This window comes from Stegostoma tigrinum, chromosome 31 (genome assembly GCF_030684315.1).
Source record: "Stegostoma tigrinum isolate sSteTig4 chromosome 31, sSteTig4.hap1, whole genome shotgun sequence".
Lineage (NCBI taxonomy): Eukaryota > Metazoa > Chordata > Chondrichthyes > Orectolobiformes > Stegostomatidae > Stegostoma > Stegostoma tigrinum.
In genome coordinates, this window is record NC_081384.1 from 25,810,078 (window position 1) to 25,823,814 (window position 13,737).

At 41.8% G+C, this 13,737-nt stretch overlaps 1 protein-coding gene across 4 annotated transcripts in view; it reads right to left on the minus strand.

The window, feature by feature from the left end:
* LOC125466202 (anion exchange protein 2-like) overlaps positions 1-13,737 on the minus strand; it is an 84,244-nt gene that overhangs the window by 45,286 nt on the left and 25,221 nt on the right. For all 4 annotated transcript variants that reach the window (XM_048560417.2, XM_048560416.2, XM_048560419.2 and 1 more), the window contains one exon: positions 1,094-1,161. In XM_048560417.2, coding sequence (XP_048416374.1) covers positions 1,094-1,161 — 68 coding nt within the window. The remainder of the gene's footprint in view (positions 1-1,093; positions 1,162-13,737) is intronic.

Consider the following 13,737-nt stretch of genomic DNA (forward strand, 5'->3'; position numbering starts at 1 on the left):
TCTTTGAAAGCTAATTCCCTGTGTTTCAATATGTGCTTGATGTTGCATTTTCTTAACTTCTCAGGGTTAATTGGTAATAAAACTCCAAATTCTATACATGCAATGGTGAATAAATGATATTCAATGCAAATAGTTTCTAAATTCTGTGGAAAATTTGACAGAACTACAGAATGCATTTCCCAATGTGACTTATTGCTTGAAGAGTCATATCAGATGCAAAACGTTAACCATTGTACTAAAGTTGTCCCCTTCACTGATGGTAATGATTGAATGAGGGATATATTGGGACATGCAGTTAGGTTTATGAAATATAATTTAGCTACTGCTGCACATAGCCCACAACATCATAGATAATCAGTTTTTAGCTTCTAGTTGTATTCTGAATCTATCCCATTTAACACAAAGGTGATGGTACCATCTCACATAAGGACAGTATCTCAATGGGAAGATAGAACATTGCCTCAAAGGCTGTGAAGTAGTTACCCCAACCAGTAGTGTTGTGGATGGACAAATTTGCAACAAGTAGTTTGGTGAGGAAAATGTCAATTGAGTTTTTCTGTCTTGAGGGTTCTTTCATTATGCACTATAGTGCAGTCGAATAGCTATGTCCTTCAGGATTCTGCTAGGTTGGTCAATAATTGTGTTACTGAGCCACTTTCAGCAGTGAACCTCAAAGTCTAAAACTCAGAGCACCGTTAGTGTTTTTTTTCTGTGTTACAATAGCTTAGAGGGTGTTAAGTGGGAAGTTTCATTAGCCATGTTTGATTTGCTGCAAGGAGACTTTATGGAGTTCAGAGCCAGTGTTGAGGACTCACTGAGTCATTCCATCCTGACATCATTGAGGCAACACCATTACTGAGATGTTCTGCTTGTGGGACACACCTTATCCAGGGATACTGATGAAGCAGACTGGGACAATGGCTAAAAGGTATGATTTTGTGAGAATATGACTATGTCGACTTGCTGTTTGAATGGTCTGTAGGGACAGCCCTGTCAGTTTTGGCAAAAGACTTCAGTTGTTAATAAGAATGGCTTATAAGTTTGACTGAAATGGGATATGCCTTTGTCAGTTCTGGCTCCAGTAGAACGATACCTGCTTGTGAGCGGCTTCCCTGTGCCCCGTAAGATCTCTGCCAGATTGATCTTGACTCCTTCTAGGACCTAATTACAAACAGAATCAACATCAGGTGAACAATTTTAAAAAAAGACATAATTTTTTAATATTTTCCATTTGAGGGAACAACAGACTTTTGACTGAACTTCAAACATTCCATTTATTTTTTGTTATTTCATTTTATGACTTTTCTTTTATTGTGTTAACTAACTAGCACATATATATGTTAAATACTGGACACGGTTTCTGTTTTAGTATCCTTTTCTCACCTTTTCTTAGATTATATTTAGAGGGACCTTTTGAACCTTATAATTCATATGCAGAAATAACATGCATTTGTAGGTTTCCATAGCCAGGTTTTCCAAGAGCAGGTGACTTGCCCATTGCCAAAGCCTACAGCTCAGGGAATGCCACGCCACACCAAACATGACTGAGCAGAAGATGCTCCCGTTCTTGCTGCTTTCCATTAGTACATTGGAAAGATTTACAGGTTTGGTTATGATATGGTGGCACCTTCCATGGCCAGCACATCCTCAAGTGGGACTCAGAGGCTAAGACACTGACCCCTCCAGCTTAAAATTATTTACCTTAAATTCTTTGTTCCTTTTCCTTAATAATCATTACCCCTCCCTACAAACCAGAATGTTATTGAGTGGGGGATTTCTGCAGCTTCACACTGATTGCTAGCAATAGTGGGTGACAGTGGAGCTTACTATAATTGATTGGTCTTTCAATGAATTTTCACCAATCAGTGACCAAGAACGATTGACATCCGTATTTAGAATAGAAAGATGCGGAATGTGATTAAATAGTACGGAAAAAATGATGACTGTATCTCGCATTAACAGGGAGGACACAAATAGTCATGATATCTCCACAAAAAGTAGGCCAATTTATAGAATAAACTGTTAATCAGGAAGTAAAGCCTTGAGTGTCATGATTAGAATATTTTGGTTAATGAATCAGTGGTGGTTTTCAGTTTTATTTAATTTTTTCACTGATACTTTGCTTAAAATTGATATAGTAAAAATGTGTCCTTCAAGTCTGGCCTGTTCTCTTCGTTCTGACTGAACATAAATAGATGCAAATTAAACAGATTACTGTCACATTTCTGACTTGTTGTACAACAGTCCTCTTGCTATTCATCACAAAGTGATTTCCAACAAGAATTAACATCACTATCAGAACTGACCTGAGTCACAGTAGTTAATAATTCAGACTGCATCATGGGAAATCCATTTGTATTTCAAGGGATCCAATTTGAGGACAAAGGAAGTCGTGATCCAAAACCGTGTCTGTCTTTACAACTCGGACTATAGCACTCCTGACACTGATTACTATCTTGGACAACCCTGAGAAGAGACATGCTTGGAATCCAATCTCTTTAGGGACACTGGCCAACCCAATTCAAGCTGGACCTGCTACATCACCCTGGCCAGCTTATGATCACGTACTGTCTTCCTTGTCTGTTCTTGGCTGCTGCTGCCGTTGCATTGTTACTGCCAGTTCTAAGATCTCCCAGACCATTTTCACAGCCAAAACTGTTTCTAATGCTATTGCCATAGTTTACTCTTCATTCTGTTTTCCCTTGCTTCAGCTTGTTTCTCTATCATCACAGGTAACTCTCTTGCTATATAGGCACTGATAGAGTGAGAAGGTTTCTTCAGAAAAACATGTAGTAAAATCAGAAATAGTCACCATTTAAAAAAAAGTTGTGACTCTGCTGCAGAGAGGACATTTGCTCTTTTAAGTGTTTCCTGTAAATAAGATCTATGTTTCCATAAAAACAATGTCAATGACAGAAACTAGTTAAAGAAAGTCAATTTGTGGCATTTTGTCTGAGGAGCTTACTCAAAAGCTTAATTATATGATTGTTGAAAACACTGAGCAGATGGAGTCATGTTAGATTTTAAAATGAACTGACAAATTAGGTTAAGGGATAGGGCAATACTGATGCAATGGGACCCATTCAAGGGGATATTTCAAAATTATCAGAATACATACATTCCAACACAGAGCATTTCCAACGAGAGGGTGCAGCATTTGTAGTTAACTAAAAATGTCAAATTTAAAGAAAAAGCATACAGTTGTGCGAAAATAATAGCAGGTCAGAAGAGTGGCAAGAATACAAGATCAGAAAAGAATGACTAAAAGGTTAAAAAGGAAGGAAAAATTAGAGTATAAGAGACTACCTAAAATATATACAAATAGTAAGAATTTCTAGAGATATTTTGAAAAGAAAAGAAAAGATATATAAAATGAGCCTGCGGATCAAATAAAGAAAAATAAGCATCTGGCCGCTGAATTGAAGAGGTATTTTGTATTGGCAGAAAAACCGGAAGCAGGAAGAACCCAGCCGGCCAGGCAGCATCTGGAGGAAAGGAGCAGTCACTGTTTCAGGTATTATCCTTCTTCAGGACTGGATGTGGAGGTAGGGAGAGCTGCAGATAAAGAGAGGGCAGAGGGGTGGAGGTGGAATGGTGGTGAATAGTGGACACGGGTAGTAGCTATGGCTTGGTTGGTCGATGAGAAGAATGAATCTGATTGATGGCTGGAAGTTAGGGTCGGAAAGTGGAATGGAAGGGAAGAGGTGAGGCTGGAAGAGGAGCTGGGGGATGAATGGAAAGGTTTTTTTAAATTGGAGAACTCAATGTTAAGTCCTCTGGAAGCCTTTACCACTCCTTAGTTCGCGCCACCCTCCCCATCAACCACTCCACCCAGCCTGGTACCTTCCCCTGTAAGCTTAAAAGTTGCAACACATGTCCACACACCATCTCCCTCACCTCTACTCAGGGCCATAAAGAGCCCTTCCAAATGAGACAGAATATCACTTGCATCTCCTCCTCGTCTATTGCAGCCGATGCTCCTGATGTGGTCTTCTCTACATCGGTGAGACCAAATGTAGACTAGGGGCAACCGTTTTTCTCTGCATCCTCACCAAGATATAGCAGCCAAGCTAACCCCCCCCGTCACTGCCCACTTCAACTCCCCACACCACTCCCCCTCCAACATGTCCACCCTCAGACTTCTCCAGTGTTGCCGAGACCGAATGCAAATTTGAAGAACAGCACCTTATCTTCTGCCTGGGCACCCTACAGCCCGGAGGGCTCAACATTGAGCTTTCCAATCCAAAATAACCTTCCCACACATCCTCTGGCTCCCCTTCCAGCCTCACTTCCTCACTTCTATTCCACCTTCTGATTCCTCCCATCAACTAACCAGGTTGTGCCTACTACCAGTGTCCATCAATCACCACCATTCCGCTTCCATGCCTCCCCCTCTCTTTATCTGCAGCTCCCCCTACCCTCACATCCAGTCCTGAAGAAGGGTAACACCCAAAACGCTGACTGCTCCTTTCCTCCAGATGCTGCCTGGCTTGCTGTGTTCTTCTACCCTCCTGTTTATTTGCCTTGGATTCCAACATCTTCAGTTTTTTATCTCTATTTTGTATTGGCCTTCACTGTAAAGAATGTTAGGAATATCCCAGAAATAGTTGTGAATCAGAAAATGGAAAAGAGGGAGAGTGATACTGAGAAAGCTATTGGAGCTGCAGGCTGATAATTCCCCATACCTGATAAATTTCATCCTCGGGTCATGAAAGAAGCTGATAGTGAGAAAGTTGATGAGTTGGTTTTGATTTTACAAAATTCCCTCAATTCTGGGAAGGTTTTATTAAGTTGGAAGATAGAAAGTAGGAACCCCTTTGTTCAAAAAAAAGGAAGGATACAGTGGGAGCAAGCCCACAAGTTGGCTATAAAGTGCATGAAGCATGAAAATGTGGCAGTTCTGTATATTGATCAAGCGCAAGAACTAGAAAAGAAAGGAAAATACAAAGATGCTGAAAGGTGACATATTATTAACAGTATAATATTCAAAATGATATAGAAATTGTAATTAGTTTCAGGTTTTTTTGGCACAAATGGTCCAGGTTAATGCTTATCTCCCACACAAAAATGGTCTGAGGAGAGCCAGGAGGGGGCACGAGAAAGGCTTGGCAGAACGAATTAGAGAAAACACAAAGACATTTTACACTTACGTGAGGAATAAGAGAATGGTCAAAGAAAGAGTAGGGCCGATCAGGGATAGCATAGGGAACTTGTGTGTGGAGTCTGAGGCGGTAGGGGAAGCCCTAAATGAGTTTTTTGCTTCTGTCTTTACGAAAGAAACAAACTTTGTAGTGAATGAAACCTTTGAAGAGCAGGTGTGCATGCTGGAATGGATAGAGATAGAGGAAGCTGATGTGCTGAAAATTTTGTCAAACATTAAGATTGACAAGTTGCCAGGCCCAGACCAGATTTATCCTCAGCTGCTTTGGGAAGCGAGAAATGCAATTGCTTCGCCACTTGCGAGGATCTTTGCATCCTCGCTCTCCACTGGAGTTGTACCTGAGGACTGGAGAGAGGCAAATGTAATTCCTCTCTTCAAGAAAGGAAATAGGGAAATACCCGGCATTTACAGACCAGTAAGTCTCACGTCTGTCATCTGCAAGGTGTTAGAAAGGATTCTGAGGGATAGGATTTATGACCATCTGGAAGAGCATGGCTTGATTAAATGCAGTCAACACGGCTTTGTGAGGGGCAGGTCATGCCTCACAAACCTTATCGAGTTCGTTGAGGATGTGACTAGAAAAGTTGATGAGGGTCGAGCTGTGGATGTGGTGTATATGGACTTCAGTAAGGCATTTGATAAGGTTCCCCATGGTAGGCTCATTCAGAAGGTCAGGAAGAATGGGATACAGGGGAACTTAGCTGTCTGGATACAGAATTGGCTGGCCAACAGAAGACAGCGAGTGGTAGTAGAAGGAAAATATTCTGCCTGGAAGTCAGTGGTGAGTGGTGTTCCACAGGGCTCTGTCCTTGGGCCTCTACTGTTTGTAATTTTTATTAATGACTTGGATGAGGGGATTGAAGGATGGGCCAGCAAGTTTGCAGACGACACAAAGGTCGGAGGTGTCGTTGACAGTATAGAGGGCTGTTGTAGGCTGCAGCGGGACATTGACAGGATGCAGAGATGGGCTGAGAGGTGGCAGATGGAGTTCAACCTGGATAAATGTGAGATGTTGCATTTTTGAAGGTTGAATTTGAAAGCTGAGTGCAGGATTAAGGATAGGATTCTTGGCAGTGTGGAGGAACAGAGGGATCTTGGTGTGCAGATACATAGATCCCTTAAAATGGCCACCCAAGTGGACAGGGTTGTTAAGAAAGCATATGGTGTTTTGGCTTTCATTAGCAGGGGGATTGAGTTTAAGAGTCGTGAGATCTTGTTGCAGCTCTATAAAACTTTGGTTAGACCGCACTTGGAATACTGCGTCCAGTTCTGGTCGCCCTATTATAGGAAAGATGTGGATGCTTTGGAGAGGGTTCATAGGAGGTTTACCAGGATACTGCCTGGACTGGAGGGCTTATCTTATGAAGAGAGATTGACTGAGCTCGGACTTTTTTCATTGGAGAAAAGGAGGAGGAGAGGGGACCTAATTGAGGTATACAAGATAATGAGAGGCATAGATAGAGTTGATAGCCAGTGACTATTTCCCAGGGCAGAAATGGCTAACACGAGGGGCCATAGTTTTAAGCTGGTTGGAGGAAAGTATAGAGGGAATGTTAGAGGTGGGTTCTTTACACAGAGAGTTGTGAGAGCATGGAATGCATTGCCAGCAGCTGTTGTGGAAGCAAGGTCATTGGGGTCATTTAAAAGACTGCTGGACATGCATATGGTCGCAGAAATCTGAGGGTGCATACATGAGGATCAATGGTCAGCACAACATCGTGGGCTGAAGGGCCTGTTCTGTGCTGTACTGTTCTATGTTCTATGAAAGCAGATAATAGAGAAGGTCATAGAGAAGATATTTGAAAGTATCATTCAAGGTCTAAGGGGGGGTAGTTGTAAAATTTAAGATAATCACATAGAATCAATATTGTTCATGAAAGTGAAATCATGTTAAACTATTTATTGATAGTCTTTGCTTAAGTAACATGTGATGTGGATAAAGAGAGCTCAGTAGATATACCAGATTTAGATTTCCAGAAGCATAAGGTACCAAATCAAAGGCCATTGAAAAAAATTCTCATGTTATGGAGAGCAACATATTAGCATGGATAACAGATTGGCTGTCTAACAGGTCACAGGGATGAGGCATAAATGGGTAATTTTCTGGAAAGATGTAATAGGTGGTGTACCACAGGGATCTGTAAAGAATTTCAGAAATGACTAGAATGAATGGACTGAAGATATGGTTGCTAAGTTTGATAATGACTCAAACATATCTAGAAAAGTAAGTTATTAAAGAGGACATAAAGAGATTACAAAAGGATATAGGCACGTTAAATGAGTGAACAAAGATCTGGCAAACTTAATGTATTTTTTGGAAAATGTGATTGTCCATTTCAGCAGGAAACATAAGAAAAAGACAATTATATTACCAAAATAAAAAGAGATTGCAGAGCTCTGAGCTGCAGAGTGAGCCTTGGTGCCTGAAGCATAAAAAAGTAAGGATGCAGGCATGGTGGCTCAGTGGTTAGCACTGCTGCCTCACAACACCAGGGACCCAGGTTTGATTCCACCCTTGTCTGTGTGGAGTTTGCACTTTTCCCTATGTCTGCATGGGTTTCCTTTGAGTGCTTTGGTTTCCTCCCACAGTCCAAAGGTGAGCAGGCTAGGTGGATTGGCCATGCTAAATTGTCCACAGTGTTCAGGGATGTGTAGATTATGTGGGTTGTCGCGGTATGGGTCTGAGTTCCAGTGTGGACTTGTTGGGCCAAAGGGCCTGTTTCCATGCTGTAGGGACTCGATGAATAGAATTAGTGCTTATTGCAAGGACAACTGAACACAAAAGTCAGGGGTCATCCTTCAATTATGCAGCAAATTGATAAGATCACATCCAGAGTCCTCTATACAGTATTGTTTCCTTATTTAAGGATGGGCTTAAGCACATTGGAAGTAATTCAGTGAGGGTTGATGAGACTAAATGCCTGGACTAGTTGTTTTCTGAGGAGAAGTTGAACAGGCTTGCTTTGCGTCAGCTAGAGTTCAGTAAAGTTAGAGGTGATTTGAATGAAACAAGTAAAATCCTGAGGGATCTTGACAAGGTGCATGTAGAAGAGATGTTTTCTCTTTGTACAAGTCTCAGACTTGAGGTCAACTATTTAAAAACTGGATATTGTTCATTTGTAACAGACATGAGGCAATCTTTTTTCTCACATAGCATTGTGAGTGTTTGGAACTCTCTTTCTCAAAAGGTAGTGTGGAAGCACTGTCTTTGGATATTTTGACACAGAAATAGTTATACTCTTGAAGAGCAATGGGGTGAAAGTTTGTCTGGTGTAGATGAGAATGTAGACCAATTAGATCTAACTCCATCTTACTGAGAGCAGAGCATGCTCAAGCAGCTAAGTGGGCTTACTTCTAATTGGCATGTTTGTATCTTTCAATATGCACCATGGGTTATTTCATTTGGCTCAGATGGTCAGATGAACACTTAACTGAGTTGAATTGAGTTTCCTTGGAGATTTTCCTCATTCTATACCTGTCCATTGGTCTTAACATTTTTTTTTAATGAAAACTAGTTTACTTATAACAGTGAGGATTCTTGCTTCATTCCAGCACTGCTAAATAGCTTTAAAGAGCATATAGAAGAAATCTCCCTCTTTACAATTGTCTGAGTATCCAAAAATTCTCAACCTGGCTTACAAATGGTCTCATCTGCCTTTTATCCCTGTAACCTCCACCCTTCTTTCAAATTGCTAACATATCAGGGTGACACAGTGGTTAGCATTGCTACCCACACAGTGCTAGGGACCTGGGTTCAATTCCAGCCTCAGATGACTGTGTGGAGTTTGCACATTCTCTCCATATCGGCATGGGTTTCTGCTGAGTAATCCAATTTCCTCCCACAGTCCAAAGATGTGCAGGTTAGGTGGATTGGCCATGCTAAATTGTCTTATTGTGTCTAGGGATATGCAAGCTAGTTGGATTAGCCATGATAAGTTTGGGTACGGGCGAGGCCTGGGTGGAATGCATTTTTGAGAGTTGGTGCAGACTTGAAGAGCTGAATGGCCTCTATCTACACTGTAGGGATTCTATGATCTCTGTTCTGGCCTCTTGCACACCATTAAATTTCATCACATTTCCGTTGGTGTCTACAACTTCAGTTTTATAGAACTTCATGCTCTGAAATTCTCCTCATAAGCTTCCTTTACTTGCTACCTCTCTCTCCTTTAAGATGTTCCTTAGCCTTCCATTTGAAACAAACTTTTGGTGATTTGCCCTGATATCTCACAAAACTATGTGTCAAATTTGTTTGACAACATTTCAGTGAAGGAACTTGTGGATAAGGAAATTATGTCTTGACTAAATGTCAGACAAGCTGTCTGAAAACATGGAACCAGTAATTCAGTGGAAAGAGGTACTGGAAAAGTACAGTTGAATGCATGGAAGTTGGCCCTATGTTTATGGATGATGTCATCAAAGGGCAGAACATAGCTGAGAAGAGGGAGTGGGACAAGGATCGTTGTGTTAACATTGTGGGTGGAAAAGATAATTCATTGATGGAGATTTTCTGGCTAAATTGCTTAGGAAAGAATTTGATGGACACTGGAAGTTAGTAATTTAATGAGGGTGGTATAGTTGATCAAGGCAGAAGAGAGATGCTGGAGGGATAAAATACATGCTCACAGTCACAGAAGACGTGGTTTCTGGGTCTTACATTATGGCAGTTTTGGTGATGTATCCCAACACAATGGAAGGCAACACATCCCTCACACCCTGCCCCCGCCACAACCGCCCCAAGAGGATCCCCCTCATTCTCACATACCACCCCACCAACCTCCAGATACAACGCACAATCCTCCGACACTTCCGCTATCTACAATCCGACCCCACCACCCAAGCCATTTTTCTATCCCCATCCTTGTCTGCCATCCAGAGAGACCACTCTCTTTGCAACTCCCTTGTCCGCTCCACACTCCCCTCCAACCCCACCACACCTGGCACCTTCCCCTTCAACCGCAGGAAGTGCTACATTTGCCCCCACACCTCTTCCCTCACCCCTATCCCAGGGCCCAAGATGACCTTCCATATTAAGCAGATGTTCACCTGCACATCTGCCAATGTGGTATACTGTATCCATTGTACCCGGCATGGCTTCCTCTACATTGGGGAAAACAAGCGGAGGCTTGGGGACCGCTTTACAGAACACCTCCGCTCCGTTCGCAATAAACAACTGCACCTCCCAGTCGCAAATCATTTTACCTCCCCCTCCCATTCCTCAGATGACATGTCCATCATGGGCCTCCTGCAGTGCCACAATGATGCCACCCGAAGGTTGCAAGAACAGCAACTCATATTCCGCTTGGGAACCCTGCAGCCCAATGGTATCAATGTGGACTTCACAAGCTTCAAAATCTCCCCTTCCCCCACTGCATCCCAAAACCAGCCCAGTTCATCCCCTACCCCCACTGCATCACAAAACCAGCCCAGCTCATCCCCTCCCCCCACTGCATCCCAAAACCAGCCCAGCCTGTCTCCGCTTCCCTAACCTGTTCTTCCTCTCACCCATCCCTTCCTCCCACCTCAAGCCGCACCTCAATTTCCTACCTCCCACCTCATCCCGCTTCCTTGACCTGTCTGTCTTCTCTGGACTGACCTATCCCCTCTCTACCTCCTCACCTATACTCTCCTCTCCACCTATCTTCTTTTCTCTCCATCTTCGGTCTGCCTCACCCTCTCTCCCTATTTATTCCAGAATCCTCTCCCCATCCCCCTCTCTGATGAATGGTCTCGGCCTGAAACGTCAGCTTTTGTGCTCCTAAGATGCTGCTTGGCCTGCTGTGTTCATCCAGCTTCACACTTTGTTACAATGGAAGGCTGTCTGGCTGGATAGTTACAGAGCATTGGGCACTGATTTGGGACATGACAAGAGAATTTGTGATGGTAAAATAGTTTGCAACGATTGAGCATATATCTTTGCAGGAGGGATTCACAGTAATGACAACAGGTATTTTGAAAGGAAAGAGAAAGTACCTGAAAAGATGGTTGCTGATACAATAACAACTTTTGAATCAGACGAAAACTAGTTAAAAGACTGTAATATTTGGAAATGACTGCATTGATTATAAAGAAAGGCTGGATAGCCTGGGATCTGTATAAAATCATAAAGGGTGTGGATAGGGTTGATGGTGGGTATATTTTCCCCAGAATGGAGAATTTCAAGACAAGGGGGCTCAATTTTAAGATGAGAGGAGAGAAATTTGAAACAGGAATTAGGGGCAATTTTTTTTACACAGAGGGTCGTCCGTGTGTGGATTGAACTTCCAGAGGAAGTGGTGGATGCAGGCACAGTTACAACAGTTAAAAGACATTTGGATAAGTACATGAATAGGAAAGGTTTGGAGGGATATGGGCCAGGAGCAGGCAAGTGGGACAAGTTACTTTTAGAATTATGTTCAGCATGGACTGGTTGGGCCAAATAGTCTGTTTCCACACTGTAGCGCTCTATGACTCTATAATTGTTCAGTTTGTGAACCTGTTTTACCGGCTTTTCCTTCTGGGAAACAGAATTGTGATCAAGTTGACCTACTGAAATTCAGATATGCACCTGTGAATTTGATGTCTATGTCAAAAGATTTTCACTGAATGCCACAAAACCAATGTACTGAAATAATGTTGAGAACATTCAGTTTATATTCAATGTTGCAAGATCCACTGCTTTCAACCTATTTAGAAATAGATCTTTGACACCGTGTATTAGAAATTTAGGGACTATATATCCCTATAAATCTCTGTTCTCAAACAGAGCAATGATTGATAGGAGGATTCTGCATGCAGATAGAACACATATTTAAAAGCACTGAAGAAGTTGAGAAACTGTCAAGTCACTGGTCGGTTTTTGCTTCAAAAGGAATCAAAATTAGCAAGTCTTTGCCGTATGAACAAGGCAAACTCTTCCTGACACAATGCTGAAGCAGCTCGGTCTGTTACATTGCCACGCACAACAACTGAGCAATGGCCACCTGCAAGAGAAAAATTAGCAATCTCCCCTTAGTGTACAACAGCACTTTCTTTGTTGAATGTCCACCATGAACATCTTTAATTGGGGAAGTTTACTATTAAGCAGAAACGTAACTGAACCAGTCATATCGGAACTGTAAAAACAACAACAGGTCAGAGGCTGGGAATTTTGGGACCAGTAACAAACATTTACTCCAAAATGAGTCCCTACCATTTACAATACTCAAGTCGGCATGTGATAGCATGCTCTCTAATTGCCTGGATGGGTGTACTCCAACAATGCTCATAAAGCACAACACCAAGGTATTGCTTGAACATTCACTCTTTTCACCACCAGGATATCTACAATGAAGGCAAAATACTGTAGTGCTGTAAATCTGAAACAAACACAGGGATTCGTTGTCACTTCTCTTTGAGATGTGCCCACTTTGAAGATATTCTCCTCTTCTCTGTGATGGGATTTCCATTTTAATCTTTCAGCTTGTTACACCCTTCTTTTTACATCTTTCTTTTCCCACTATTAACAACTCCTTTGCTTGTTGTATTGGGTCTCTATACCATCATGTTCTTCCACTGCCTCTGTCAAAAGTCTAAAATAAAACTCTATTTCCAATATCTTTCAGTTCTGAAGAAGAGTCATACCAGCTTGAAATATTAATTCTGTTTCTCTCAAATGCTCCCAGACCTGCCAAGTTTCCCCAACACTCTCTATGTTTGTACTGTCTACAAGTTGCACTACAACAACTCATCAAGCCTTTTCATAAGCATCTTCCAAATCACAACTTCTACCAGAAGAAGGACAAGAGCAGTAGCAACCACCGCTTGCAAATTCTCTTCCAAGTCATACACAGTCCTGACTTGGAACTATATTGCTGCTCCTTCACTGTTGCTGCATCAACGAACTTCACCACTCCCCTTAATAATGTTGTGGCTGTACACACCACACATGGACCACAGTTCAGGAGAGCAGCTGACGACCTTCTCCAGAGCAATTAGGGATGGGCAACAACTCCAGGTCTTGCTCATGATGGCCACATCCTCTGAATGAATAAAAATAAATTGATGTGGCAGCAAGCTGAATCACAGCAACATTTGCAGAAAACTTTATATATTGTCCTTTCAATAGTAGGTCACATAGCAGTCATAGCATAGAGATGCCATTGTCTATTAATATGCAAACTACAATTGACAAACTCAGCAATGGACCAGATTAAACATACACTGCATCTCACTATTGTCTTCAAATGAGAAACAACAAGCCATTTTAAAACTTTTAACCAGTGAGTTGAATTTTGTGAGGCCAATCAGGGTACATTGAAAAATTATGGTTGCTGTAGATTTTAGGATAATTCAAGTCAACGGAATTAAAATTACACAACAAGGCCTATGTTTTCCCCATTATGTATTTAACCATGTGAGATCTTTACAGTGGTACAGACCATTGTAAAATTCACTCTATTTAGTTTTTTATTTCAAGTACACTGCATTATTGATGAACGATTATTAAAAGTTCTAATGAAATAAAAGACAGCCCAAAAAAAGAACTGGTTCACCAGAGCCTGTACTCTTTCCTCCAGTGTCTGTTGTACTAAAACTGATTGATCATCATTTTCTGTTCG